Source organism: Trachypithecus francoisi, unplaced genomic scaffold, assembly GCF_009764315.1.
Source record: "Trachypithecus francoisi isolate TF-2019V2 unplaced genomic scaffold, Tfra_2.0 Lachesis_group14, whole genome shotgun sequence".
NCBI classification, from domain to species: domain Eukaryota; kingdom Metazoa; phylum Chordata; class Mammalia; order Primates; family Cercopithecidae; genus Trachypithecus; species Trachypithecus francoisi.
The window spans coordinates 37,834,480-37,861,368 of NW_022681459.1; the positions used below are offsets into that span (position 1 = coordinate 37,834,480).

Here is a 26,889-nt window from a genome sequence, read left to right on the forward strand (position 1 = left end):
CTCCAGAGTAGTTGGGATTACAGGCACGCACCACCACGCCCAGCTAATTTTTTTGTATTTTTAGTAGAGATAGGATTTCGCCATGTTGGCCAGGCTGGTCTTGAATTCCTGATCTCAGGTGATCCCTCAGCCTCGGCCTCCCAAGTGCTGGGATTACAGGTGTGAGCCACCGTACCCGGCCTTGAACCAAGGTTTCTAAGATGCTCTTAGCCTCCTTGGATCTGGCCTAGCACATCTTTCCATCTTATCTTTTCTGCACAATCGCCCACAGCTAGCCCAGCCTCCGCCTCAGCCAGTCTGGCTCCCTGACGATGCAGAGCCGGCACTGGCTACAGAAGCCAGGCCCAGTCCTGTCCAGGGCCCCCTGGACGCAGACAAACGCTACAGACACAGCTCGTAGCACATGGTTCTCTTTATTGTGATGCTCAGTGGAAAACATCTGTAAACCAGCTTACTGTAGTGGTGACAGCTGCAACACATGCTAAGGCACTTTTATTATATAAAAAAGGGGTGGGGTGAGAGTTTCACTCACTCCTTTGTGACAGCAACTGGGACCTGAATTCAGAGCTTTGTAGGCATTACGCAGCTTTTATATCGCTTCATGATTTGAGTTTGTTCCTTTAAAAAAAAAAAAAAAAATGCCTTCTTGCCATAAGTCTCAATGCAGCATATACAAAAGTTAGGAATACAAGTAAATTCGGCAACCAGTGTAGACCAGTGAGGACGAGCTAACTCTCTTATAAACAAAGGCAGTGAGAAAGACTCAGAATTTTATCATTTATTACGAGAAAGGGGAAAAAAAGAAAACCTTGTTTTGCTTTCAAAAATATCTGTGCAGGTGGCAGAGTTTTAAACTATACTGAGTCAACGGTGCAGGTAAACTACCCTCGGGCCCCGTCCTAGAGTAGACACAAGATCGCCTGGGAGGGCTGCTGGCCCCTCTAACGCTCTGGCTGTCATACTTGGGACAAGTCCCTTAACCATTAAATATATTTGGTCCCCAAAAGTGTTGGGAGAAGCCACTGGAAGGCTGCTGGCCTTTCCAGCTTGACCCGACAGCCTTGCTGTGGCAGAGGCAGGCTGTCCTCGGTAAAGGAGGGGAGGGGGCATTGCACTTGAGACATTTTAGAATCAGGAGGGAGACAGTGGACAGTGGCGCTGCCCGGGACAGGGTGGGGAGGAATCCGCTCCTCCCCCTACCCCAGCATTCTGTGCCCTGCACAGAGGTGGAGCCCCAGGGCCTGCTCCTTCTGGGCCGCCCAGAGCCATGGGAGTGGGAGGCCCAAGGGGCAGAGGTGTGTGAGGTCACCACGTGTGATTGCCAACAGCAAAGAAACGAGGAGTGGGGACGCTGGTGGCAGAGGTCAGGGAGGCTGACAACTGCGGGGGGTCCGACTACCAAAACGCCTTCAGTCTGAAGAAAAATAGATTCATAGAAAACTCTGGCCCCTCCCCGGGGGCCTGCCCTCCTCGCCTCAACATCTTGTGCTTTTTGGCAAGAGAGGGCTGAGGAGCCTGCTGGTCGCTCTCTGCCTGGGCCCGGGCCCTGTCTCTTTGGTATCAGATTCTGAGCGGCGGAGGGAGCTGGAAGGGGATGCAGCAGAGGAAGCCAAATGCCCTCAACAACGCCTGGAGGGAAACAGGATGGGGGCACGGGGCTGAGGGCAGGGGAGGCGCGTTCACAGCAGTCCCAAGAAGGTGGGGAGAGGCCTGCTGCAGGGTCTGGGAAGGGGAGGCTGTGGTGTCCGTCTGTCCATCCATCTCAGGCTGCAGGAGAAGAGGCTTATTCGGCAGGTTTGGCCTCAGCCCCATCCGCTTTGCCATCCACCTCCTCGTCGGAACCATCGCCAGCGCCTTTCCGGGCCATTCGGCGGGGTATGACAAACGGCAGGTCCCCGCGCCTGGGTGCAGAGGCAGAGGCAGAGGCAGAGGGTCAGTGGGCACAGACAGGCCAGGGGCGGCCGCAGCACAGCACACACATCTCAAAGCGAATTCCAGAGGGAAACCAGGCGCCTGGCTGCTCCCACCAGGAAGCAGTAAGCGGAGCCTTGGGAGCCACAGGTGAGCTGGATAGGACCGCTCTCAGGAAAGCAGGCAAAGCTTCCCGCAAAATGCTTAGGTGTCAGACATCTTCACACACAACCGTAGCACAAAAACAGTTCAGGCAAACAGGACCAATTACAGCAGGAAAGGCACAAAAGTAAGTGTAAAATGCCACCCTCTGTTGCAACTCCTATAAAACCGATGAAACCCACACAGGTAAACAGGTGTGCTTGTTCACACAGAGTACAAAGCCGGGCACCCTCTTTCTACCACATGGCAGAAAATTCATATCCAATACTGACTACTTATACTTAAAAAAAAGAGTGCCATGAAGGCCTGGCGCAGTGGCTCACGCTTATAATTTCAGCACTTTGGGAGGCCGAAGCGAGTGGATCATCTGAGGTCAGGAGTTCGAGACCAGCCTGACCAACATGGTGAAACCCCATCTCTACTAAAAATACAAAAATCAGCCGGGCATAGTGGTGCATGCCTGTAATCTCGCTACTCCAGAGGCTAAGGGAGGACAATTGCTTGAACCTGGGAGGTGGAGGATGCAGTGAGCCGAGATTGTACCATTGCACTCCAGTCTGGGCGACAAAAGCGAAAATCCATCTCAAAAAAAAAAAACAAAAACAAAAAAACAAGATCCCCATGAAAAAGAGGTAAGAAATGAGAATCTCAGAGAATAAGATCCTCTGCTTCAAACATTCACTACTTGTTGAGTGTTAACACTCCCTGGGAAATGCAAAGGAGCCTTTTTAATCTCTGTAGACATTGTTTATGAGGCCTGTGTTCATTTTGTAGATATTTATGAGGCACCTAATACGTGCCAGGACTGGGCCAGGTGGCCTCAAGCAACTTCCAATTCAAAAGACAACAGACTTTTAGGACAGGCTAGGAATAAACTACCTAGAATTTACTGTGTGTTCAAAACACTCAGCTGGAGCCTCAAAGGCAAGAAGCCAGAAGGGGGCAGAGACTGCTTTGTGCAGTCCTTTCTTGGTGTCATTTGTGCTTTGCTTGTGGGCTCTGGTTGAGGAACAAGCTACCTTTGGAGAGAAGTGCCGAGGCAAAGGGGTGGGGTGGGCGGTGGGGGCTCACCTGAGCTTGTTCTTGAGGGAGCTGACCTCGCGGTTCATGGCATCGGCCGTCTCGGTGGCGTCCTCCAGCTCGCGCTGCAGTTTCCGGCGGGAGGCGTTAGCCCGCTGGGCCTCCTCTTCGGCCTCCTCCAGCTGCCGCTTGAGCTGCTTCAGGCGCGTGGATGCCTTGTCGGCCTGTGGAGATGGACGTGTGGCCCGTGGCCCTGGTTAGGGGCTCTGGGTGTGCAGCCAGCCAGCCCTACTGCCCTGCCTGTTGCCCCATCTGCTGCCCGGCCCGGCTGCCCTTCTCACTGCCCCACCAGCGCCCGCACCTGGTCCTTGTACTGCTCGGCGTTCCTCCGCTCATCATCCACCTGCAGCAGCACATCCTTCAGCTTCTTCTCCGTCCGACGCACCTGTTTGCAGGCTGCCTGGCGCTCCCTGCATGACAGACAAGGTGGCTCAGAGGGAGCACCCTCCTTCAGAGGGTCCAGCCAACAAACCCTAACACGGACCACCCGTTCCCCGGGCCTCACTGGCATCTAGGGATCACCTAGGGAGGCCTCTGCTGGACACCTGTGTGTGCCTGGCTTCTTACGACGGGCACTGCAAAAAGCCCCATTTACAGATGGGGAAACGGGCGCAGGTAAGGCAAGTGACACACCTCACAGAGCATCTGTGTAACTGGAAGAGGTTTGGGGGCCTGGCGTAACCCCCCATTCCCTCCAAGGAAGCCTCAGTCCTGCTGAGCCCACAGAACAACTGCCCCGGTGGGCAGGACCCCCCTCTACCTCCTGCTCTGATCCACCCTCAGAGACAGCCACCAAAGCTCCTGGCTTTAGAGGTGGAACAGAGAATCCCGTTCAAACCCCACAAGCTCCCCCAACCACCCACCCTGTGGCAGGGATGAGGGCCCCATCAGGAGGGAGGGAAACAGCCCCCAGGACTCAGGAGACAGAGAGCTGGTGGTGGCCCAGATTTGGGCAGGACTGCAGGGGGGCTGGAGTTTTGGGCAGGACGGCTGGGGTTGGGCGGGGTCAGGGGCACGTACTTGGTCTCGTTGTCCAGCTGCTCCTCCAGCTGTGCGATCTTGGCCTCGAGGGCAGTGATGGAGGCCTTGTACTTGGACTTGACAGTGCCCTCCATCTCCTGCAGCTTGACCTTGAGCTCCTTGTTCTGGCGCTCCAGTTGCTGCCGAGCATTCTCGTTCTTCTGGGCGTGGCTGCGCTCCAGGTTCAGGTCGGTGTTGATCTGGTCGATCTGCAAGAGGAGGGCCAGTGACCTCGGGAAGGGCTGGGGCCCTGGCTGGATGGCACGCGCAGGGCCGGAGGAAGGTGGCAGCAGGATCGCACCAAACCCTTGGGGTCCAGAGTCTTGGGTCTCCCAGAAAAGGGAGGATTAGAAACTTCTGAACACCCAACACAGAAGCCAGAGGGGGATCTTTCATGTCCGGGTGCCTGGACATGTTCCCGTAAGCGCCTGGGGAGCAGCTGGCACTTGGCCTGTGCTTCTGCCGGCTGGGTCTGAGGCCAGCTCTGCTGTGGTGGCTCGAACCCAGGGTGGGAGAAGGCCTGGCACCCACCTGCAGGTTGGCCTTCTTCAGCCGGTCGTTGATCAGCTCCGTGTTGCCCTGCTCCTCCTCCAGCTCCTCCTCCAGCTGGGCGATGCGGGCCTCCAGACGCCGCTTCTCCTCCAATGCCAGGGCTCTGCAGGATGGGCGGGAGAAGTGAGGGGCCTTCCCCGGGGGCACACCTGGTCCTCCTCAATTCTGTCCCCTCACTCAACTCACCCTTTGCCACTGCTGTTGGCGATCTCATCAGCCAGCTCATCCCGCTCTTGCTGGGCCTGGCGCTTGGCACGCTCCGCGGCTGCCAGTTCCTGCCACAAAGACCCAGAGTGTAACCTGAAGGCAGCCACAGCCCTGCAAGACCATCCTTCCCAGCCCCGGGCACCCTCCTCTCAAGCCCTTCCCCAGGCCCACCTCCCCCATGAAGCCCTTCCTCCAGAAACCCTCTAGCTCACAGGCTGGTGCCCCCCCTGCAGTCATAGCTTAAGCACCATATGTTTCTAAAACTCTTACATTTAAGTGCTAGGAATCAAGCCAGGTGCCAGGGTGTGGCAATAAGAAGTGTCCTGGCCTAACCAAGGAGACCACGTGGACAGAGCCACTCGGTGCGGCCCCTCCCTGTTTAGGTGAGCCAGAGCCCAGAGTCAGCTCCGGAGGCCACAGGCAGATGGCTACACCCTGGTGGCACTCACAGCCAGCACATCACACTGCGGGGCACCCTCCAGACCCGGGAAACACTTCAGGACGGGCTCAGGTGCGACGGGCAGGGTGGCCGAGGGGACGCCCAGACCCCTTCTCACCAGGCACCATTCATAGCAGGAGGTGGTGGCAGCCACAAAGCCTCATCTCATGTGAGGGATGCCAGTTTCACACACACACACTCTCATCGTACCAGGGAGCCCCGCTATGTAACGGAACCCTGGAGGGAATCCTTTTGTAACATGAGAGCCATCCCCAGCCAAATCCTGGAGCCCAGTCGGACCCTAGCCCTGTCCTCAACTGAAGGCCCCATGCTGCCACCTGCTGGCTGCAGAGCAGTGGTGCCACTCTCCACCGCAGCCCCACCCACCTCCTGCAACTGGATCATCTCAGCCTCCATGCTCTTCAGCTTCTTCTCATTCTCTTTGGCCTGGGCCAGGATTTCCTCACGGGAGGCGCGGGTGTCATCCAGCTCGCGCATGCAGTCTTTCATCTGGGCCTGGGGTGGGGACGGAGGCTTGGCACCTCATTCAGCTCCTTGGCCCTCCACCCCCACCCTCGTGGGTCACCTCACCAACAGGGCTCACGGCTGGTGCTCCGCTCGATGCTTATAATACATATTTCATTTTGTTATTCTCCTGTTATTTGTTTTAACTAACCGTGGTGACAGGGCGAAAAGGCAACTAAAGACAAACATCTCTGTGACCCACCCCATAATGCACACTTTGACAGTGTTGGTCACCGTGGACGTGAGCCCAAGCTGAGCTTCATTTTCTACTTTCTGTCCCCTCCTGTGGGCCGGAAGCCAGTGCCCACGGTGCCACCCCTAATGTGCACCTGCCCCTCAAAACCAGTGCCCAGCCTGCCGGGCCGTTCCCCACCACAGGCAGGAAACATATTTCATTTTGTTATTCTCCTGTTATTTGTTTTAACACTAAAGATCTTTGTCAAATAGCCTTTTTTTCCTAAATTGAGATTCCCCAAACCAAAGAGCATGACTGGTTGTGTACAGCCCGACCACACCAACAAAAAAATGCCACCAGCAATCACAGTATCTATGCCCACAACCTTGACCACAGAGAGGTTTTAAAGTTTTTGTGGGTTTTTTTTTAACACTTAAAAAAAATATTTTGGCCGGGCGCGGTGGCTCAAGCCTGTAATCCCAGCACTTTGGGAGGCCGAGACGGGTGGATCACGAGGTCAGGAGATCGAGACCATCCTGGCTAACACGGTGAAACCCCGTCTCTACTAAAAAATACAAAAAACTAGCCGGGCGAGGTGGCGGGCGCCTGTAGTCCCAGCTACTCGGGAGGCTGAGGCAGGAGAATGGCGTGAACTCGGGAGGCGGAGCTTGCAGTGAGCTGAGATCCGGCCACTGCACTCCAGCCTGGGCGACAGAGCAAGACTCCGTCTCAAAAAAAAAAAAAAAAATTTTTTTTTAAACTAAGGTTATTCTTGTTACATGATATGGTGTATCAGAGCTGTTTTTATGTGTTAATTATTCTTTAATTATTGGTGAGGTAAATATTTCCAAGTATGCATCTCACACTCTGGGCTGCTGCTCAGAACCATCACCCCAGAGCCCAGAAGGCTGGAGGGTGTCAGGACCCGGCTGATTCTGGAAATCTGCATTAAGTGAGACCTTCTCGAACTCCACCCATGTCTAGGCTTGTACTTGTTTGCTTCCGTGTTTTATGTACTCAGTCATTCACCATTTTGCAAGTTTGCTGTTGGACTATCATGTTTCCACTCACCTCCGAGCCTCCGAGTCTCTGTCAGTGAGATGGGGCTGGAGGAGGCACCACCCTGCCAGGTTCCCGCCCCAGGCCCTGGGCCTTCACATGTAGTTGGCTGGGTCAGGCCCCGCCCGCCTTCACCTGGGCCCCGCCTGCCCTCACCTGCAGCTTCCGCAGCTGTTTGATGGCTTCCTCCCGGTTCTTGTTGGCTGAGTCGATGTGAGCCTCCAGGTCCTTCAGGTCCATCTCCAGCTTCTTCCGGGCAGCCACTGCCATCGAGCGCTGCTTCCTCTCATCCTCCAGCTCTGCCTCCATCTCCCGCACCTGGGGAAAGGAAAATCAACAGCTTGGGAAGCTGGACCCACTCAGAGACCCTGCCTTAGCTCTGAACTCAGGAGCCTCAGGCCAGTTCTGCAGGATCCATGGGGCCTTGGGGGGCCAGTGGGGATTATTGACCATAAGAACTCTAAGAAGGTGAGTCACTGAACCCCGAGATAGGGGGCTGGAAAGAAGGGATATGGGAGGGGAGGCGTGGTCAAGGGGCCCTGACATAATCCAAGTGGAAGGAGAGAACAGAAGCCTGCGTGAAGCCAGGGCAGCCTTGGGCACCCATGGGGTAGCAGGAGGCCATGCACACCTGTCTGACCAGCTGCTTCTTCTTCTCCTCGCTCTGCTCGTCCCGGCCCTGCAGATCCCGCTCGAACTGGGCCTTCATGGCCTGCAGGTTGACCTCCAGCCGCAGTTTGGCGTCTTCAGTGGCCTGCAGCTCGTCCTCCAGCTCTTCCAGCTGCGTCTTCATCTCCTCCACCTGCTGCTCCAGGGCCCGCTTGGACTTCTCCAGCTCATGGACCTGAGCCCCAGAGAGCCCAAGTCAGGAGCAAAGGGACTGGCAGATACCTGGGTCTGCGAGACCCGGAGTCTGTGCACACACCAACCCTCTGTGATGACCCCACTCGGGCCCCTCCCAAGACCTGGCTGCCAGGTCCAGCACTCACGCTCTTGCCCACGTCATCCTTGGAGCTCATGAGGTCCTCCATCTCCGTGCGGAACTGCTTGTTGAGCCGCTCCAGCTCCGCCTTCTGCTCCATGGCTTCCTCCAGGGCCCGGGCCAGCGACAGCGCCTTGGTCTCCTTCTCTCGGGCCTCCGCCTCAGCCCGGTCGCGCTCCTCTGCGTACTTGGCAGAGATGGTCTTCTCCTCTGCCAGGAGCTGGGAAAGAAGTGGGCACCATGAGGCTCAGCACCACAGGCTCAGAGCTATGGCCCCCGGCAGGGCAGAGCAGCTGGGCCTAAGTTCCCTGGGGAACGAGGAGCCCAGAGGCCACGGCGGAGAGGAGCAGGTCTAGGAAGCACAGGCCCGGGGCTGTGCCCGGGACAACACACACAGTCCTGTGCATCCTCATGACGGGACGACTGCCGACTGGGGCCGGCACTACTGCGAACGCCATGTCGTAACATCTGTTTAATTTGCATCACTTACTAATCGTACCCCTTTATGGAATGCTGCCCCTTCCATGAGAGCCCTCCAAACCTGTAAGAGCTTTGGTTCTCCTGAACCAAAGTTGGCATTTGGTTGGCATTTTTCACGGAGTGAATGCCAAGCTGGCTGCCAGGAAGCCTGAACCCCATTTGTGGTCTCCTCTAACGAAAGCTTCTGTGCCCTGGCCTCTGTTCTCTGTGTGCACCCACCTGGCTCTATCCTATTTCCCCACCTTCCTTTCCTTTTGGCCCAAACCTTAATGATTCCATGGGTGGCTGACCATTTCCTAAAGGGCCAGAGAGTGCATTCTTTAGAGTATGCAGGCCCTACGGTCTCTGCAGCAATGGCTCAACCCCACTACCACAGCACAAAGCAACCAAAGACAACACGAGAACGACGGAGTGTGGCTGTGTTCACTCCATCTTTCCCCACGAAACGCAGTGGGCTGGACCCGGCTGCCGCAGTTGGCTGCCCGGTGTCTTCTACTGTTCTATCCCGCCCCCGAGTCCGCATCCCCCTCAGCTGCCCTCTGATATTTTGGAAAAGGAAGCGATATGCATGCATAAATAACTCGTTTAAAAGACAGTCAAACCACTTAATTACAGAAAATCTGAAAAATGTAAAAAAACAGAAAGGAAAAGTCACTCCTCAACCCATCGCATGAAGACACCCTCTTCCACTGACCTTCTCCCTGGGCCCCTCGACAAGCCACAGACTTGGGGGGGCCCTCTAAGCACTGCCCCGCACGGCCCTCCCGGGCAAGACCTTGAGGGAGCCCAGGCTTTCTCTGACGGACCCTTCGCTTTGGACTCGGTGCTTGAAGAAGAAATACGAAGGATGGAGCCAGTGGCCACACACCTGGTCAAACTTCTTCTGCTTCTTCTCCAGGTTGCATGCACTCTGGCGTTGATGGTCCAGGTCCACCAGCAGGTCATCCAGCTCCTGCTGCAGCCGCGTCTTGGTCTTCTCCAGCTTGTCGTAGGCGGCCACCTTCTCCTCGTGCCGCTGGCTCAGGCCCTCCAGGTCCTTCTGGAGCTTTCTCTTCACCTCCTCAGCAGTTTCCAGGCACCCCACACTGTCCTCCATCTTCTTCTTCATGTCGGCCACCTGGGCAGGAGCCAGGAGTAAGCAGACGCCCGAGATGGCACCTGCTCGGATGGCACACCTGTCCCTGGGACAGCCGGGAGCCTGCCTGCCACACCACGGAAGGGGCACCAGGGATCCGCCCAGTTATGAAACCGCCTCCCCCAGTCACTTCCCTCTCCACGGGGGTGAGACAAATGGAGCTTCTGCAAAGGGGCATCCGTCTACCATGTGAAGCCCGGGGGAGGCTGACCCCAGGCCCGCTGTCGGGGCTCCCAGCCCTCATCCACACCAAGCCTCTCACTCTACGGAGACCGCTCCCAGATAGCAGGGCCAGTGCCCTGTAGCGATGTCTGCGGGGTCCCCATCACCCAGCCCCATCCTTGCACTTGGAGATAAACCTGCAATCCCGCACCCTCACGGGCTGCTCCCACCCTGACTGTGGAATGGACTCCCAGACCATCCCGAGCTGGCTCAGGCCTTCTGGCCTGGCACATGGAGGCCCAAGATAGGATCTAGAGCAGGAGCTCTGAATACATATTAGGCTACAGACCCCTTGGCAGTCTAGAGAGGCCAAGGGACTCCTTCTCATGACAATGTTTTAACAGGCATTAAATAAACACATGGGACCACCAAGGCAACCAGTACAGAAAAATGCAGTGTTCACACATTCTAAAAAACTGTGGCTCGGGACGCCACGCGCTGCTAGGTAGCACATCAGACGGCAAACTCGGCGCAGGCCTGGGAACCACAAGGCCAAGGAGCTCGGCCGCAACCCTGACAGGGTCACTGGCCATTTCTACAGGTGACGAGGGTGCAGGGACTGTCACCACCATGGCTTGCTGCCTACATCCACAATGGAAGCAATGCTGAATTTCAGCTAAAGACTGGTGACGATAAAGGTGTAAAATAGTGAAAATAGTGGTGTCCCCCATCTAAGTCCACAGATCCCTGGATTCCTCTCCTAGGGACTCAGGCTGAGAGCTCTGATGTGGGAGAGCAGGGTGGGCTTCCCTGGGGGAGAGCAGCAATGGGCTGGCCCAGTGGGCAGGGCTGTCCTGCAGTGCCCAGGCCAGTGCCCGGCCAGCAGCTCCCCAGCCTGCAGAGTCGGGCCGGTTCCCCAGGCCTCCAAACCTGGGCATGGAGAGTGGCGATCTGCTTCTCCAGGTTGTGCTTGGCCTCCTCCTCCTCCTCCAGCTGCTCCCGGAAGGAATTCTTCTCATCCTCCACCTGCTTGAGCTTGGTGCTCAGGCTCAGCTTCTGCCGGTTCTCCTCCTGCAGCAGCTCCTACTCGCAGGTTGAGAGGGGTGTGGGCGCTCAGGAGAGCGGTGTCTGAAACCCAGGTACTCCACACCCTTGAGGAGAGAGAGGAGCTGGTCCTGCTGATTTAGGGGATGGCCACGTAAAGACCTGATGGGAGCTAGGAGGACGCAGAGACCCACCCACAGGATGAAGGAGATGAAGGAGAGGATGGGCAATCCGATGGGTTCTAGAGCTAATGTCGCGTGGACACGGGGGCCTTCCTGGAGGAGTTCACCTTCTGGGAACCTGGCACTACCCTTACCTGAGTGTCCTGCAGCTGGGACTCCAGCGCGGAGAAGTCCTTGGTGAGCTTGCTGGACTTGCTGTCGGACTGGCTGAGAAGCCCGGTCACGTTGTCCAGCTCCACCTGCACCGGGCAGGGAGACGCAAAGGACCATGGACCCAGCCCCACCGCTCCTGCCCCACCTCAGCTCCTTTATGTAAAGCTGGACCTGAGTCACAAGCTGAAGCGTGAGGGTCTGAGGAGCCAGTTTGAGAAGAGAGAGAGACACAGAGCACACATGCACCTGGGGGTCTGGGCCACAACTGCTGCTGGCGCCCACTGCCCGCGCCGGGGTCCCGGCGGAGGCCTCACCTGCAGCTTGGTGACCTTGTCGGCCAGCTCCGTGCGCACGCGCTCTCCCTCGTTGAACTTGACCTGCAGCTCCTGCAGCTGCGCCTCCACTTTCTTGCGCTTGTGTTCCGAGTCCCCTTTGCCCTGCAGCAGCACCTTCACCTCGTTGGCCAGCTCCCCCCGCTCATTCTCCAGGGTCTGCTTTGCCTTTTCGAGGTTTGCTTTCACCTGGCGGGGAAGAAAGCAAAGACGTGAGTGGCGGCCTCCTGACACAAGGCTGGCTGGTCTATCATCACTGGACTCTAGATCCAGACATCGCTGCTGCTGCAGCCCTGACGACAGTGCGCCTGAGTCCTGGACTCAGAAGGCTCAGGCCTCATCTCTCTTGTCCTCTTCTCTCTTGGCTGGTGGGTGACACTTGGCTCCTGTCTTCACTCTTAGGACCTCAGCTTCCCCATCTCTAAAATAATACCTGCCCAGCCTTCTGCCCTGGGTAGAGGCCAGGTTCTAGGGCACGGCACTGGTGTTGCAGATGTTAGCAATATTTATAATGCAATGAGGGGAACTATAATTGTTTGCAGTTAGACTTCCAATAAAGCCTATCTGAAGTCTGATGTTCAAAGTAACGACGTAATGTTTTCACCCTCATATAACCACATGAGACAGACCTATCATAGTCTTCCCTTGTGAACAGGGAAACTGAGGCACAAGTCACAAAATCCCTAAGACGGGGAGCCTGGCCTCAGAACCAGGCAGTTGAGTTGGATCCTGCAGCTGCTCTGCAGGACTGATTCGGATTCTGTGGGCCCGGCACAGGGAACCCTGCCTTCCCGCTGCGGTCTCAGGGAGGCTCCGCACCCGCTTCGTCTGCTCCAGCTGCTCCGCCAGCTCCTCCACGGCCTGTGAGTGCTTCTGCCTCATCTCCTGGATCTGGGCCTCGTGGGTCTTGGCCTCCTCTTCCAAGGTCTTCTTTAGGATGTTCACCTCCTGCTCACGTTTCGACCTGGACAGAGAAATCCCCTCAGCGTGGAGGCTGGGAGTGCTGGAGCGCGGCTGTCCCTGGGGCTCCTCCCTGACCAAAGAGAGGCCTGGCCAGGGCACAGGCACTCCAGGCAGCTTTTCTACCCATCGGCCCCTCCTGACCATCTATCCCATGGGCCAGCCTGAAAGCCGCACTATGAGGGGCTTCTGTAGCCTTTCAGCTTTAAAGCCCACCCTTGCCTCACCCCCAACTTTGAGTCAGGTTCTTCAACAGGCTTTCTACTCTGTAGAGAGAAACCACTGAGGAACCAGCAGCTTCCATGCCTGCTGGCGCATAACAGGGCCACGGGGCGTGTGTGTGTGTGTGTGTGTGTGTGTGTGTGTGTGCGCACATGCACGTGCGCACAGAGGCCCGGGTCCATGTCTCCAAGCCAAGGCCCCCCTGGCTGCCCTCCCCATCCCCAGGGACTTGGTCCCAGGGCACACCTGAGCTCCTGCTGGGCAGCTGTGGTATCCAGCGTGTCCTCCAACTCGGTTTTCAGCGCCTCTAGCTCTTCCCCAAGGTCCCGTTTCTGCTTCTCAGCTTTATTTCTGGAAGCACGCTCAGACTCCAGGTCTTCCTGGAGTTCAGAGATCTGAGATTCCAGCTCCCGGATCTTCTTGAGGGCCATGTTCTTCTGGGCAGCTTCTTCTTCCACTCTGCCAAAGCGACCAGCAACATCAGTATAAGGTCAGTTTCACCTCCAAGGCGCAGAGTTTGTGGGACAGGCCTGAGAGAGGTGCAGCAGCCAAAGCTGCCTCTGGTGGTCACAGTCATGGCACTTAGGGTGGCTCTCAGCAGAAACATCTGAGGCAACCAGACTGAAGGGCAACATCCCTCTGAGAACTAGAAAACCTCATAGAGGAATCCTTTCAATTTCCAAAGTAAGATTCACTGCTTCAAATATTTTTAAAAGTCAAATGATTTGTGGCCGGGCGCGGTGGCTCACGCCTGTAATCCCAGCACTTTGGGAGGCCGAGGCGGGCAGATCACGAGGTCAGGAGATCGAGACCATCCTGGCGAACACGGTGAAACCCCGTCTCTACTAAAAACACAAAAAAATTAGCCGGGCGTGGTGGCGGGCGCCTGTAGTCCCAGCTACTTGGGAGGCTGAGGCAGGAGAATGGCGTGAACCCGGGAGGCGGAGCTTGTAGTGAGCCGAGATTGCGCCACTACACTCCAGCCTGGGCGATAGAGCGAGACTCTGTCTCAAAAAAAAAAAAAAAAAAAAGTCAAATGATTTGTTACATGGAAAGAAAAGGAAATAAAATATTACACCACAGGATGACTGCAGCTCAGTAAAAACACGAACGTGCTGTGGAGTTTAGATGGTTGTGACGAGTCAATGTAGGTTCACCAATTAGAACAAACACACCACTGCGCTTGGGGGTGTTGGCAGCTGGGGAGGCGGTGCGTGAGTGGGGCAGCGGAAGATGGAGAAACTTCTGTGACTCTTGCTGTGAATCTAAAACTACTCTAAAAAATAGTCGCTTTTTTTTTTTTTTTAAACAGAGTCTTGCTCTGTCACCTAGGCTGGGGTGCCATGGCGCGATCTCGGCTGACTGCAACCTCTGCCTCCTGGGTTCAAGCGATTCTCCTGCCTCAGTCTCCTGAGTAGCTGAGATTACAGTCGTGTGCCACCACACTGGCGAATTTTTTATATTTTTGGTAGGGATAGGGGCTTCACCATGTTGGCCAGGCTGGTTTCGAACTCCTGACCTCAAGTGATCCATCCGGCTTGGCCTCCCAAAGTGCTGGGATCACAGATGTGAACCAAGATGCCTGGCCAAGTGTTTTTTTTTTTTTTTTTTTTTAAGTGTGCCTACAGCAAGAAATTAGGAAAGGACGGCCGGGCACGGTGGCTCAAGCCTATAATCCCAGCACTTTGGGAGGCCCAGACGGGCAGATCACAAGGTCAGGAGATCGAGACCATCCTGGCTAACATGGTGAAACCCCATCTCTACTAAAAAATACAAAAAACTAGCCGGGCGAGGTGGCGGGCGCCTGTAGTCCCAGCTACTTGGGAGGCTGAGGCAGGAGAATGGCGTGAACCCGGGAGGCGGAGCTTGTAGTGAGCCGAGATTGCGCCACTACACTCCAGCCTGGGCGATAGAGCGAGACTCTGTCTCAAAAAAAAAAAAAAAAAAAAGTCAAATGATTTGTTACATGGAAAGAAAAGGAAATAAAATATTACACCACAGGATGACTGCAGCTCAGTAAAAACACGAACGTGCTGTGGAGTTTAGATGGTTGTGACGAGTCAATGTAGGTTCACCAATTAGAACAAACACACCACTGCGCTTGGGGGTGTTGGCAGCTGGGGAGGCGGTGCGTGAGTGGGGCAGCGGAAGATGGAGAAACTTCTGTGACTCTTGCTGTGAATCTAAAACTACTCTAAAAAATAGTCGCTTTTTTTTTTTTTTTTTAAACAGAGTCTTGCTCTGTCACCTAGGCTGGGGTGCCATGGCGCGATCTCGGCTGACTGCAACCTCTGCCTCCTGGGTTCAAGCGATTCTCCTGCCTCAGTCTCCTGAGTAGCTGAGATTACAGTCGTGTGCCACCACACTGGCGAATTTTTTATATTTTTGGTAGGGATAGGGGCTTCACCATGTTGGCCAGGCTGGTTTCGAACTCCTGACCTCAAGTGATCCATCCGGCTTGGCCTCCCAAAGTGCTGGGATCACAGATGTGAACCAAGATGCCTGGCCAAGTGTTTTTTTTTTTTTTTTTTTTTAAGTGTGCCTACAGCAAGAAATTAGGAAAGGACGGCCGGGCACGGTGGCTCAAGCCTATAATCCCAGCACTTTGGGAGGCCCAGACGGGCAGATCACAAGGTCAGGAGATCGAGACCATCCTGGCTAACATGGTGAAACCCCATCTCTACTAAAAAATACAAAAAACTAGCCGGGCGAGGTGGCGGGCGCCTGTAGTCCCAGCTACTTGGGAGGCTGAGGCAGTAGAATGGCGTAAACCCGGGGGGCGGAGCTTGCAGTGAGCTGAGATCTGGCCACTGCACTCCAGCCCGGGCGACAGAGCAAGACTCCGTCTCAAAAAAAAAAAAAAGAAATTAGGAAAGGACTATAGTAGGTGAGTGATAGAGTTGTAGATGACTTTTTGTCAAATTATAAACAAATAAACAAAAGACAAATGAGGCCCCTCCCGGTGCCCTGAGTACACAAGAACTGCTTTGCTATGAAATAAGCGGCTCTTCTAAGACAACAGTGGAAAGAATGCTCACAGCTCTCTGGTGCAGAGAACCAGGCCCAGCTGCAAGCAGGAAGGGCTGGCCCAGGCCACCTGGCCTCAGGCGGGGTCCTCACCTGGCCAGGGCGGCCTGGAGTTCCTCCTCTTTCTTGGCCAGCTGCATCTTGAGCTCCGCGATCTGCGCCTGGAGCTCGGCGATCTGGTCGCTGAGGTCCGTGGAGTCTCCCTCCAGCTTCCGGCGGGTCTTCTCCAGCTCCTGTCGCTGCTTCTCCTCCCTGCGGAGGCGCTCTGCAAGGAGCGGGGAGCCCACATACCCCTCAGTGCCGTGGGTTCTGTCTCCGTGTCAATTTCTTATACAAAATACTGAGCACTCGTTATGAAACGTGTGTCAGGCTGAAAGCATCACAAATACACAGACACTCGCACCCAACTCCTGGATGCAGGAAGAGGACATCACCGCAACTGCCAACCCCTGGCATGTCTCTCTCCAACTCACCCCTTGTCCTTCCCTGCCAGGAGTTAAGTACTCTCCTAAAGCTGGTGTTCGTAATCCCCTTGGTTCCCATGAAGGCTGTACCATGTCTGTATCTCTAAAAAAAATGTTCAATTTTGTGCGAAAATCAACTTATAAAATGGAACTGACTTGTGTGAATTCCACAGTTGGAATCACCCAGTCAGGGCTCGGTGTCTAGCTTTATAACTCTGTGATGTCACTCAGGAAAGCTACTTTCTGTACCTCGTCTGAATAATAAACAAAAGGAGACGGTGTACTTCACGAGGATGGTGTGAGGCGCCAATGAGTTACTATCTTAAAAAGCACCTAGAACAGTGGCTGGCTGGTGATGTTTATTCCCTGCCATGCCTTTGCTGCCCCATCCCATGATCTTGAGATGTAAGCCGCCAAGTTTCACTGGAATAGATGTGTATGGACATTTATCTAGCATTCCATGATGTGAATACACCACAACTTATTTATGTACCCGTCCCGCAGCTGGCAGGCATGGGGCTGTGTTCATGGCACACTCTGATCAACAACGCTGCTGCAAGCATCCTGCTCACTCTCAGTGCACACGGCTGAGTGATGGATGGAACGGCCGGGTCACCAGCATGACAAGCTTCAACCTCACTAGGACTGCTGGATCATTCTCTAAGGCCGTCTACCAGTCTGCAGTCCCAGCAGCAGCGCGTGTGTGCTCTGACGGCTCCGTGTCTGTGTTAGCGCTTATTAGTGTTGTCAACCTTTCATGTCTGTCCATCTGGTAGGCGCCACCCCTAGACCTCCTGGATGACCAAGTCTTCCGGGCTCCTCCCAGGTGAGGGAGGGTATCTGTGGGGTAAGAGATCTCTCTGTGTCCGGACCTCTCTTCCGCTGGACCTGACTCACCTCATCCCCTGCAGATGTGAGGGGGCTGGACAAGGCTGTGACACCAAGCTAGGGAAAATCCTCCCGGCGGTCAGGTTTTGGCCTCCCGCCCCTGGGTATGAGCTCAGAGCTCCCACAGTAGTCAGGGTTCTCCTGTTCCCCTAGTTGTCCACTCCTCTCAAGGGGCAGGGCTGGGGGTCCTCAGACAACCACGGACCTGTGCTTCTACCCCAGCGCCCCCTCCCTGCCACAGATCCCCAGGGCACACAGAGACAAGGCAGGATTTGTCACCCTGCCCCAAGTCAAGCAATGAGCTTCCGCAATAACTGTCGAGGACTTTACGGTACATACGTGTTCACATGTATTTAATGAAATTTTCACAGTACCCTAGCACCGTGTCCCCGTTTTAGGTAAAACTTAAAGCTCATGGAACGGAAGTCATAGGTGTAAGATGAGCCAGCTAGTCAGTGACAGAGCGAGTGAGTCCTGTGGGCCAAACCCAGAGCCTCCTAGGCAGTCTCAGAAGCTTCCAAAACCCACAGCACACGACACCAGAGCAGCGCCAAAGCTCTCCTTTAAACACACTTCATGCAGGGGGGAATCTAGCCACAGAACAACAGGGACCTGGAGGCTCAGGCTCCCGCAGGCACCAGACATGGCTCCCCTCGACCTGTGACCTCAGGTCTGAAGGGCAGCAGCCAGTGCTGTAGTGTGGCCCAGGCTTACCCGTGAGCTGAGGAGGCCTCCGTGTTCCGGTCAGACAGGCCAGCCCCTGCCCGCCAGCCCCTGCCCATCACCTCCTGCCCGTCACTCTCTCACCTTCCAAGTCGGTGATCATTGCTTCATGCTTGTTCTTGAGCTTGGCGAGGCTCTTAGATTTCTCCTCCTCTTCCGTGAGGTTGGTGGTGAACTCAGCTATTCTGTCTTCCAGCAGTTTCTTTTCCTGGGGAGAGGGGAGTAGGCCGGCATTTAGTGTCGGTTGAGCACAGAACACTAGCTAGCCTCAAAGCATGACTCGCCCGGAAATCTGGAGCTGAATGGAGAGGGCTTTAGACACTTGATCAAGTTCATGAGGATTTTCCTGGATCAAAGGATAATTCTGAAAAGTCACCAGCTTCCCTGAAACAGCGAGGTATATGCTTCCTCAGGATCGAAAAATGTGGGTGCCCAAGCCCTTCCCCTTCCCCTGTGGGCTTGGGTGAGAAAGGCTTCCAGGTGACAGCTAGTGTCAGCAGGGACAGATGGCTCCACCCCTTCAGGAGGCTGCCATACGGCGCTCACCTGCGCCACCAGGCCACCTTCTCCGTGCCCCTCTCTCACCTGCCAGGTGGGCCATGGCCCCTCCCCCGCTTTAGCCCCGCAGTGCCCCGGGCTGCTCTCCTTGCTTTCTGTTCTGTGTGGCTCCCACAACACCCCTGCCCAGGGGCCACAGCTTGGCACAAGCGCCTCAGTCCTCTCATCCCAGTCCCGGGTGGACGTCCTGCCACCTCAGCCTCCCCAGCCTTTGGGGCTCCCGTGGTCTGAGGAGCCCCAAAAGGTGGGGAGGCTGCCTTCTCCTCTAACTGGTTCCCCGGCTGCTATCTGCTCCTGGGCAGACACTGACAGGGACCAACACATTCTCAGGAGGAACAGCTGCCGCCCAGGGACAGTGGAGGAGGAGTACCCCGCATCTCAACATAGAGCCACCAAAGTGTCCCCAACCCCACGGTGACCAACGCCTGCAATGCTGCACAGATGGCCACCTTTACAAAGGCTTGGGTCTCACGGGTGGCAAAGAAGAGCTTTCCAGAGGGGAAAGGACAAACCCTTCCCCAGAGACCCTTCGTTTATGAGGAAATCCCTCAACGAAGGCCCATGGGACCTCCAGGGAGCCCCTGCAGTGAAGCAGAAGCCCTCATGCTGCAGGCGGAAGAGACAGGAAGCAGCAGCGGCAGGGCTGGAGCCCGGCCCTGCAAGGGTGACCACACTCTCCCATCCATGGCTCCCCTGGAGCAGCTGCAGGCGGCAGCCGCGGGCCTCACCTTGGCCAGCTTGCAGTTCTGGTCCTCCAGGATGATCTGCTCCTCCTCCAGCTTCTTCAGCTTCGCCTCAGTGGTCACCTTCTCCAGCTGCAGCTTCTGCCGGGCGCTCTCCTCCTCCTCCAGCTGCTCCTCAAGCTCCTGCCGGGGGCCAGAGATACGGTGAGGACAGCAGGCCCAGCGTCATGGCCAAGGTGAAGACAGCAAAGTCCGAAGGCCAGGTCCGAACACCAAGGAGAGAATACGAAGGTCTATGAGCCCAGGGTCATGGCTGAGGTGGAGACAGCAAGGTCTGCAAGCCCAGGGCCACAGCCGAGGCAGGGCCCAAGCCCTATCTGTAGGATTCCAAATTTCAAACAGGGACACAGGGCCAGAACACCGCTGCAATGTTCTGAAGGGTTTCCTGCAGCAGGCTCCCACCCATGAAACAGGCAGGATGCAGAGCTGCTGGCCCTGTGCCCCTCTGGCTAGCCAGGGCCAGGGCTAATGGCAGGGAAATCAAATTGGCCTCGATGCTGGCCCAGGCAGTACTCATGGAGAGACCTCAGATGCACATGTCACAAACTACCAGCCCAAAGGGAACACCTCTCACTGAGTGCCCCAAGCAGGCACCATGAGGACTGGCCTCCTCGGACCCTAATTCCATGTTCTCCCAGCTCCTGGTCCCTGCTTCTCTGCCCTGCCCTGCCCCTCCAGTCCCACTCCTCCCCGGGTGCAGCAGGCAGGAACCTGGATATTCTGCTGCATCTTCTTCTTCTCTGCCTGCAGGTGCTGGCAGCGCTCCTCCTCCTCCTCCACCCTGGCCTCCAGGTCATGGCAGATCTCTTCTAGTTCCTGCTTCTTGGCGGTCAGGCGGGCCCGGAGCTCCTCAGCCTCGGCACACAGCTCGGTTTCTGCCTGGAGCTGCTCCTGCAGCTGTAATTTCTCTGCCACGAGCTGCAAACAGCAAGTGGAAAACACAAGCTCCTCGCAACACCCGCAAGTCACTCCATCCTCAACAGATGGACGCCGTGGCTCAGGATCCCAGTGGGAAAGGAACATGCGGACAAGAGTAGCTTTCATCTGGAGACCTCTGAAGCTTCCAAGCACCTTCCAGACATTGCGTCCTTGATTTTTCACCACCCCATGAGCTCCACAGCAAGGTCCCGGGAAACGGGCTCAGGTCACGTGGTAGAGCTGAGGTTTGAACCCAACACTGGTGAACGTTCCATTCTATTAGGTGGCCTCCCTACATCACATAACCCTAAATCCGGTCTGCAGAGAGGCTGGTCACTGTTCCTACAGTAATGGGAAACTCAGTCGTAGGAAACCCCTCTAGTCATAGAAGAGGCCAGCATGCCGTGCCTACCGATGGCCAGCAGGTGGCAGCACCACGCAGGTCACGCAACCTGGACGGAGCCTGCGCTAACACCCACCTGAGACTGCAGCGTCTCCATCTCCGTGAGCCTGTTCTCCGCAGCCAGCTGCTTCTCTCGGACCTTCACTAGCTCCTCCTCCTTGGCCATCATCTCCTCCTCCTGCCGGCTCACCTGCAGCAGCGGCTTGACCTGGGAGAGGAGATGGAAGTAGAGACATGCTTGGCTGGAAGATGCTCACCTCTGCCAACAGGTATGAGGCCTCTCCTTTACCTCTGGAAACATGAAAGTGAGGGGCAAGAAGATATGCTGTGGTGGGGGCTGCAAGCAGGCACAGCCTTCCTGGAAATCCATCTGGCGCTCTGTACCATGGGCCTCTGACCCGCTAACTACATTCCAGGGAAACTATCCCTGCGTGTGTGTGAAGATGTTCACCTCGGCATTGTTTATAACAGCCAGAAAATGAGGAAGGACCCATCTCTGAAGTACCCAGATAGTGATGTGTCCGCTAGGGAACAGTACACTACCTCTAAAAAACAATGCTTATGACGGAGTCGTAAATGGAACGTACACACTACAATACTATTTATGCGAGTCAAACTCAGCTATGGAAGAATGCATACTGTTTACATAGCTGAGGTTTTATAGGCAGTGAGAAAAAGAGCAAGAGAATAAACACTAAAATAGCTGCTGCTGCTGGTTTAGGGTAAGGGTTTATGTGTGAATTTTTATTTAATACTTTAGACTTTTTTGTTAGTTGGCTTTTTGCCATTACCATAAATTATGTATTACACACAAAAGCAGCCCGGACAAGTTTAAAAATAACGAGTTTTTTGTTTTTTTAAAGGCCAGGAAGGCCAGCCTGGGCAAGATAGTGAGACCTTGTCTCTACTAAAAATCAAAAAGGGCAGTGGCTCATGCCTGTAATTCCAGCACTTTGGGTGGCCGAGGTGGGAGGACGGCTGGAGCCCAAGAGTTTGTGACCAACCTGGGCAACATAGTGAGACCACACCTCTACAAACAATACAAAACATTAGCCAGGTATATACGGTGCTGTGCACCTGTAGTCCCAGCTACTGACGAGGCCTTTCTAGCACGCACCTTGGTGAAGAGCCGCCACCACTGCCAGTTCCGCAGCTTGAGGTAGGCAGCGCAGTTCCGCTGGAGGACCTTCATGGCGGTCAGCTGCTGCTGCCGCTTGGCAAACGCTCTGTGGGGTGAGGAACATGGTCAGTGCGGGGCAGGGGACAGCAGACCCGACCTAACAGTCCTGGCCTTGTCCTCAAGGCTTTTCTGGGGGTCCACCCTTGCCTGGGGCACCTCCAGAAAGAAATTCAGGGAAGGGGCCTGGCCTTGGGGTTGAGATATGTTTCTCCCACTTACAGGCTGTGTGACCCCACGAGGCTCTAATCTTACAGTGGGTGAAGGACCTAAGTCACCAGACTACCCCTCCACGGAGGAGGCCACGGGATGAAGGCTCCTGTGAAGTAACCACAGATCTCACTCAGCGTGGGGACTGAGCATGACCCTTGGTCATTAAGCCGACTGGCCCTGGGTGACTCTGGACTTCAGCGTCCCACCCTTCGTGCTGTTCCTTATCTGAGCTTTTGTTTGGTGGGAGAACGTCAGGAGATGATGTTCTGTGAAGGTGGGCTGCGGGTGTCAGCGGGAGGGCTTTTGGATAAACAAGCCTCCATCGGTGCAAATGCCACACGCCCGGGCTTCATCTCCCAGAGCTCAGCGCTCCTGCTAGGACCCTCAGCCCCGAGCACAAGGGGACAAGTGTGCAGTGCCCACACCCGCTGTCCTGCAGCAGGGGAGCCCTCACTCCCCAGGGAGTCAAGGATAAGTCTGGACTCAAGGATGGTCTGCTCCCCTGGAATCACAGGGTTCTTTAGGGACAGGCAGGCTCTGGGTGCTGTCCCCACAAGGGTCACACGGTGAGGAGTCCTGGTAAGCAGGATCTTTCAGGCAGGCAAATCCAAGCAGAGTCAGTCTCTTCCCACCCATCACTCTAAACCTCAATCAGAAATGCCCGATTCAGCCAGGCGCAGTGGCTCACGCCTGTCATCCCAGCACTTTGGGAGGCTGAGGTGGGTGGATCACTTGAGGTCAGGAATTTGAGACCAACCTGGCCAACATGGCGAAACCCTGTCTCTACTAAAAACACAAAAATTAGCTGGGTGTGGTGGCGTGCACCTGTAACCTCAGCTACTAGTGAGGCTGAGGCAGGAGAATCACTTGAACCTGGGAGGTGGAAGTTGCAGTGGGCCGAGAACGTGCCACAGCACTCCAGCCTGGGCGGCAGGGTGAGGCTCCATCTCAAAAAAAAAGAAAAAAAAAAACTGCCCGATTCTACTCCTCAAAGGTAGAAATCCCGGAACGGGGGTAGAAAGAACCACATGGGCCTCCCTGACAGGCATGTGACCAGCTGCAGTGGGGTGTCCTAGACCACGGCCTGCTAAGTGCTCTTCAGCAACAAAGGGCGTGGCAAGGCCTGGCGTGTGGGGCAGGAGTATCTCCCGGGACTCACTTCCTTGCCAGGTAGCCCCTGCAGCAGGCCTGGAACCCTATGATGACGTCAGTGATCTTCAGGTCCCGCTCCTCCTCCAGGTGGGCCAGCACGCCGGCGCGGAAGAAGACTTTGCTCTGGCCAATGCGGTACAGGTTGCTGTCGAGCTCCAAGGCTTTTATCTAGGTGGGAGGAGTAGGCTGTTTACCTGGCCAACAACTGGCCACGGCTCCATGAAAGGGTGGCCCAGGCACAGCTGGAGGCGTGCCCTTCACCCTTCTTCCTACTGGCTGACGAGCATCTGAAGAGCAGAAAGCCATCTCCTCTCCCTCCTTCTTCCTGTTCCCCATCTCCCCGTCACCAAAAGGCAGGTTTTGCATACAGTAGGTGTTGAATTTTTCCTTCTCTTTTCCTCCCACCAACTCCCCACTCTGCAGCCAACGCTTTCTGATTCTTTAGAAACAATGTGAAGTAAAAGGAGGCTAAAGGTAGTGGCTGTTAACCTGGACACGCCAGGATCCTGGGAAAGGGAAAAAAGGAGCAGGGTGGGATTTAGCCCTGGCTTGGCACTGAGTCACTGCAGGGCCTTCATTCAACCGGAACTCAAAGCATGCGCACGGCACATCCAGCACTGTGCTAGGGCTGGGAGTGGGGAGGGAGGGAGGAGAAGTCCAGATCATGGCGCACCAGGCCAGCTGCCCTGGCTATGAGCTGCCCTGCTCACCACAATGGGAGTGGAGTCAGGCCCGTGAGCAAGAAAGCAGGAGAATGTCCCCCAAATGAAAGAGGCCATCCTCTTACATCAGAGCCTGGCCATGGCTACAGTTCTCGTCTCCTCCACACCACCCTGGTGCCAAACACCACAAACACCATCCCTGGCTATCTGAAGCCAAGGGTTTGCTGCAAAGGGCGCCCGGCAGAGTCAGACGCCGAGCATCAGAAGGGACACAGCCTGGGGACCCACCGACCACTGACACAGCAAGGCGGGCCCTGGCCACGTGGGCACTCCCCAGACAAGGGGCTGCCCATCCAGAGAGGCAGGGACGGCAGCTCAACTCACCATGAGCACACACGCCTGTTTCCCATCCATGAAGCCCTTGGGAATGGAGTTTGGAGTCAGGATCTCATATCTGAGGAAGGAAAGAGAAGCCTGGTCATTTTACCCATTGCCTCGATTCCACGTGCCTGGAATATAGGCAAGAGATTAAGATCATTTTTACAGTGCAACAGATACAGAATTCTTTACACAAACTCTCCTAAGGAAAGAAGACACAGGCAAATCCCACCCCGCTCTTCTCTTTGGCTGAATGACACAAGGAAGGCTTAATGGTTTCCGGAAAGTGAATGGAAACTCGTGTAGGACCATTTCAATCACTCGAGGGTGTGCTTCAGGTTGGGCTCACTAACTGCTAATTGCCTGGGATCCTCATCTGTCACCCACGGACAGCCATGCTCACATAGCTTCCCTGGGATGCTGCAGAGAGCTGATAATAAACAGAGGTGGCCCAAGAAATAAAGGGCTGCATCCCGACAGCAACTGACACTCAGCACAGTCATTAGAGAAATAGGAAGATGTCGCCATCTTTGTACATAGCAACGCACGGCCGTGTTTTATGACTTTCATTTCTACAAAGTTCCTGTAATATCCCAGGTCTCTGGCTGATTCTTTCACATTTCTTTTCATAGCTCCTCTAACTGTAGCAGAGAGCACCAGGGCCGGCAGTTACTGGGAGCAAAAGTCAACAGGATGACGATGACCTGCATTTCGGTATTAAAATGGGGAAGTCTCCTTTCCTGCAAAGGGTGGAAAAGAGAAGGCGGTGGGGAAAAGCTGGCCAGACTCAGTTCTACATGGATGGAGGACGTCGCTTCTTCACAATAGGACCCAGCCAGGGAGCAGCAGCCCACCTCTGGGACTCACTGCGCGCACAGCCGGGTCCAGGAGAAGCGGGCTCCGGGCCCTGGCTCACCTCTGCCGAAACTCCTGGAAGACCACCCTGTTGGGGAAGCCCTGGCGGCAGATGCGGATGCCCTCGAGGACACCATTGCAGCGCAGCTGGTCCAGCACAAGATGCGGGTCCAGCTTGCCAGCCTGGGGAAGAAAACACACGCATGTGGTCTCACTTCTGTGCTTGAAACAGTCAGAGAAAGGTCGGGGAACCCCTATGAACCTGACAGGGCAAGAGCCTAAGGGAGGGGGTCGCTGCAGCCCACAGGTTTTGACAGTGAAGTCAAAGGATCCAGGTCTGGGAGGGGCCAGTGTCACCAAGAGGAAGTGTGGGCTGTGAATGGAGAGTATCTCCTAATCGAACCAAGGCCCTCCCTGCAGAGAGACAACTGAGGGCTTTGTGCATGCTGGGGGGGCTGGAGGGGTGCTTTTGTTGGGGAGACAGACAGGCTGAGCGCCCCACACCACGGTGCCCCGCCCGGGCCATCCCACCAGGCGGCTGCACCTTCTTCTCGTGGTTGGGGATGATGCAGCGGACGAAGTTGGGGTTGGTGTTCCTCAGCGTGGCCATCAGCTTGGCCAGCTGCTCCTTGTAAAGCTGCCCCACGGTGCGGAACATGCCCTTCCGCGTCTTGAAGGCCCCGGGCAGCGCCGTCTCCGACATGCCGGCCACCTGGTCCAGGCCAATGATGCGGTCCACTGTGGAACCCACAGAGAACAAGTGAGTGCCCCCGCAGATGCACCCAGAGGAGGGGGAGCACGTAGGAGAGAGAAACAGGCACACATTGACAGGAAAAGAGGAGACAGAATGAGACGACAGGACCCTTTCCACTTGGAGCCTACACAGGGTGCTAAGGTCATCCCCAAACACAGCAGCAGGCCAAGAGAGCTGCAAAGGCACTGGGCTTGTCTCTCAGGGAGCCATGCGTCTGCCACGGCCACCTCACCTTCCCATCACCTACCTTCTGCCACTCTCGAAGCTCTTATTTCCAAAAAGACTCAATGAAACTAGTCAAGTATTTTGGAATAGTGAGAATTCTACTAGCCTGTCTCTAAGGAGGGGTGTGAAAACCTGGCTTACGGAATCCTGCTGTCCTATGGTCACAGTTAGAAAAAAAAAAAAAAAAAATCAGTATCTTTTTTTTTTTCTCTCTGAATTCTCACTGACCCTGTCGTAAAAGCACCAGGCTAGGAGTCAGGAGGCGGAGATTGGAGCCACCCTGTCACTGTCTGCAGAACTCGGCAGGGTCCCCCTCTATGTCTACACAGACATCTCAGGAAGAGAGAGCTCCAAAGAACCGCTCTTGATCATAAATACTCCAAAGTTTAGGGATCTCTTCGCATCCTTGTATTTCATTTTGTCTCCTGGTGCACGGGTCTTTCTCATGTTAACCCACCCTCAAGGGAAGCAGCCCCTAGCACTGGAACTCATGCCCAGCAGCAATTAAACCAACTGCATCCTCCAAGGTCAAAAACAAACAAGCCAAACCAAAGTGGCCAGTGATTTGCGATCAGTTTAAGCAAGAGCTAATGTTAAATGTGAAGTCTTCCATTACTGGATGTAAAAGTGAAGAATACTGACGAAGCCCGTTTCGTATTCCTTCACGGCCAGATTACTATTATTTACTTGAAGACAGCAAAAAGGATGCTTGCTTAAGACAGAAGCCAGGACTGTGGATGGAGCCTACAGACCAGTCAATTAAAATGGGAGGTGGCTGGGCGTGGTGGCTCGTGCCTGTAATCCCAGCACTTTGGGAAGCTGAGGCAGGTGGATCACCTGAAGTAAGGAGTTCGAGACCAGCCAGGCCAACATGGTGAAACCCCATCTCTACTAAAAATACAAAAATTAGCTGGGCGTGGTGGCAGGCGCCTATAATCCCAGCTACTTGGGAGGCTGAGGCAGGAGA

At 55.4% G+C, this 26,889-nt stretch overlaps 1 protein-coding gene across 3 annotated transcripts in view; it reads right to left on the reverse strand.

The window, feature by feature from the left end:
* Positions 1-394: 394 nt before the first annotated feature.
* MYH9 (myosin heavy chain 9) overlaps positions 395-26,889 on the reverse strand; it is a 110,540-nt gene continuing 84,045 nt past the window's right edge. For 2 of the 3 annotated variants that reach the window (XM_033232827.1, XM_033232828.1), the window contains 26 exons: positions 25,488-25,681; positions 25,005-25,126; positions 24,095-24,164; positions 23,056-23,216; positions 21,624-21,732; positions 20,583-20,714; positions 19,897-20,103; positions 19,171-19,308; positions 17,969-18,092; positions 15,903-16,074; positions 13,029-13,241; positions 12,420-12,564; positions 11,583-11,789; positions 11,250-11,354; positions 10,820-10,972; positions 9,461-9,709; positions 8,120-8,332; positions 7,762-7,974; positions 7,287-7,448; positions 5,759-5,887; positions 4,912-5,000; positions 4,705-4,828; positions 4,174-4,382; positions 3,455-3,563; positions 3,145-3,317; positions 619-1,901 (listed from right to left, as the gene is read on the reverse strand). In XM_033232827.1, the coding sequence (XP_033088718.1) occupies positions 1,784-1,901; positions 3,145-3,317; positions 3,455-3,563; positions 4,174-4,382; positions 4,705-4,828; positions 4,912-5,000; positions 5,759-5,887; positions 7,287-7,448; positions 7,762-7,974; positions 8,120-8,332; positions 9,461-9,709; positions 10,820-10,972; positions 11,250-11,354; positions 11,583-11,789; positions 12,420-12,564; positions 13,029-13,241; positions 15,903-16,074; positions 17,969-18,092; positions 19,171-19,308; positions 19,897-20,103; positions 20,583-20,714; positions 21,624-21,732; positions 23,056-23,216; positions 24,095-24,164; positions 25,005-25,126; positions 25,488-25,681 (4,040 nt within the window). In that variant the 3' untranslated portion in view covers positions 619-1,783. Of the gene's footprint in view, positions 1,902-3,144; positions 3,318-3,454; positions 3,564-4,173; positions 4,383-4,704; positions 4,829-4,911; positions 5,001-5,758; positions 5,888-7,286; positions 7,449-7,761; positions 7,975-8,119; positions 8,333-9,460; positions 9,710-10,819; positions 10,973-11,249; positions 11,355-11,582; positions 11,790-12,419; positions 12,565-13,028; positions 13,242-15,902; positions 16,075-17,968; positions 18,093-19,170; positions 19,309-19,896; positions 20,104-20,582; positions 20,715-21,623; positions 21,733-23,055; positions 23,217-24,094; positions 24,165-25,004; positions 25,127-25,487; positions 25,682-26,889 lie in introns of all 3 variants that reach the window. The other variant, XM_033232826.1, reaches the window with a different exon arrangement.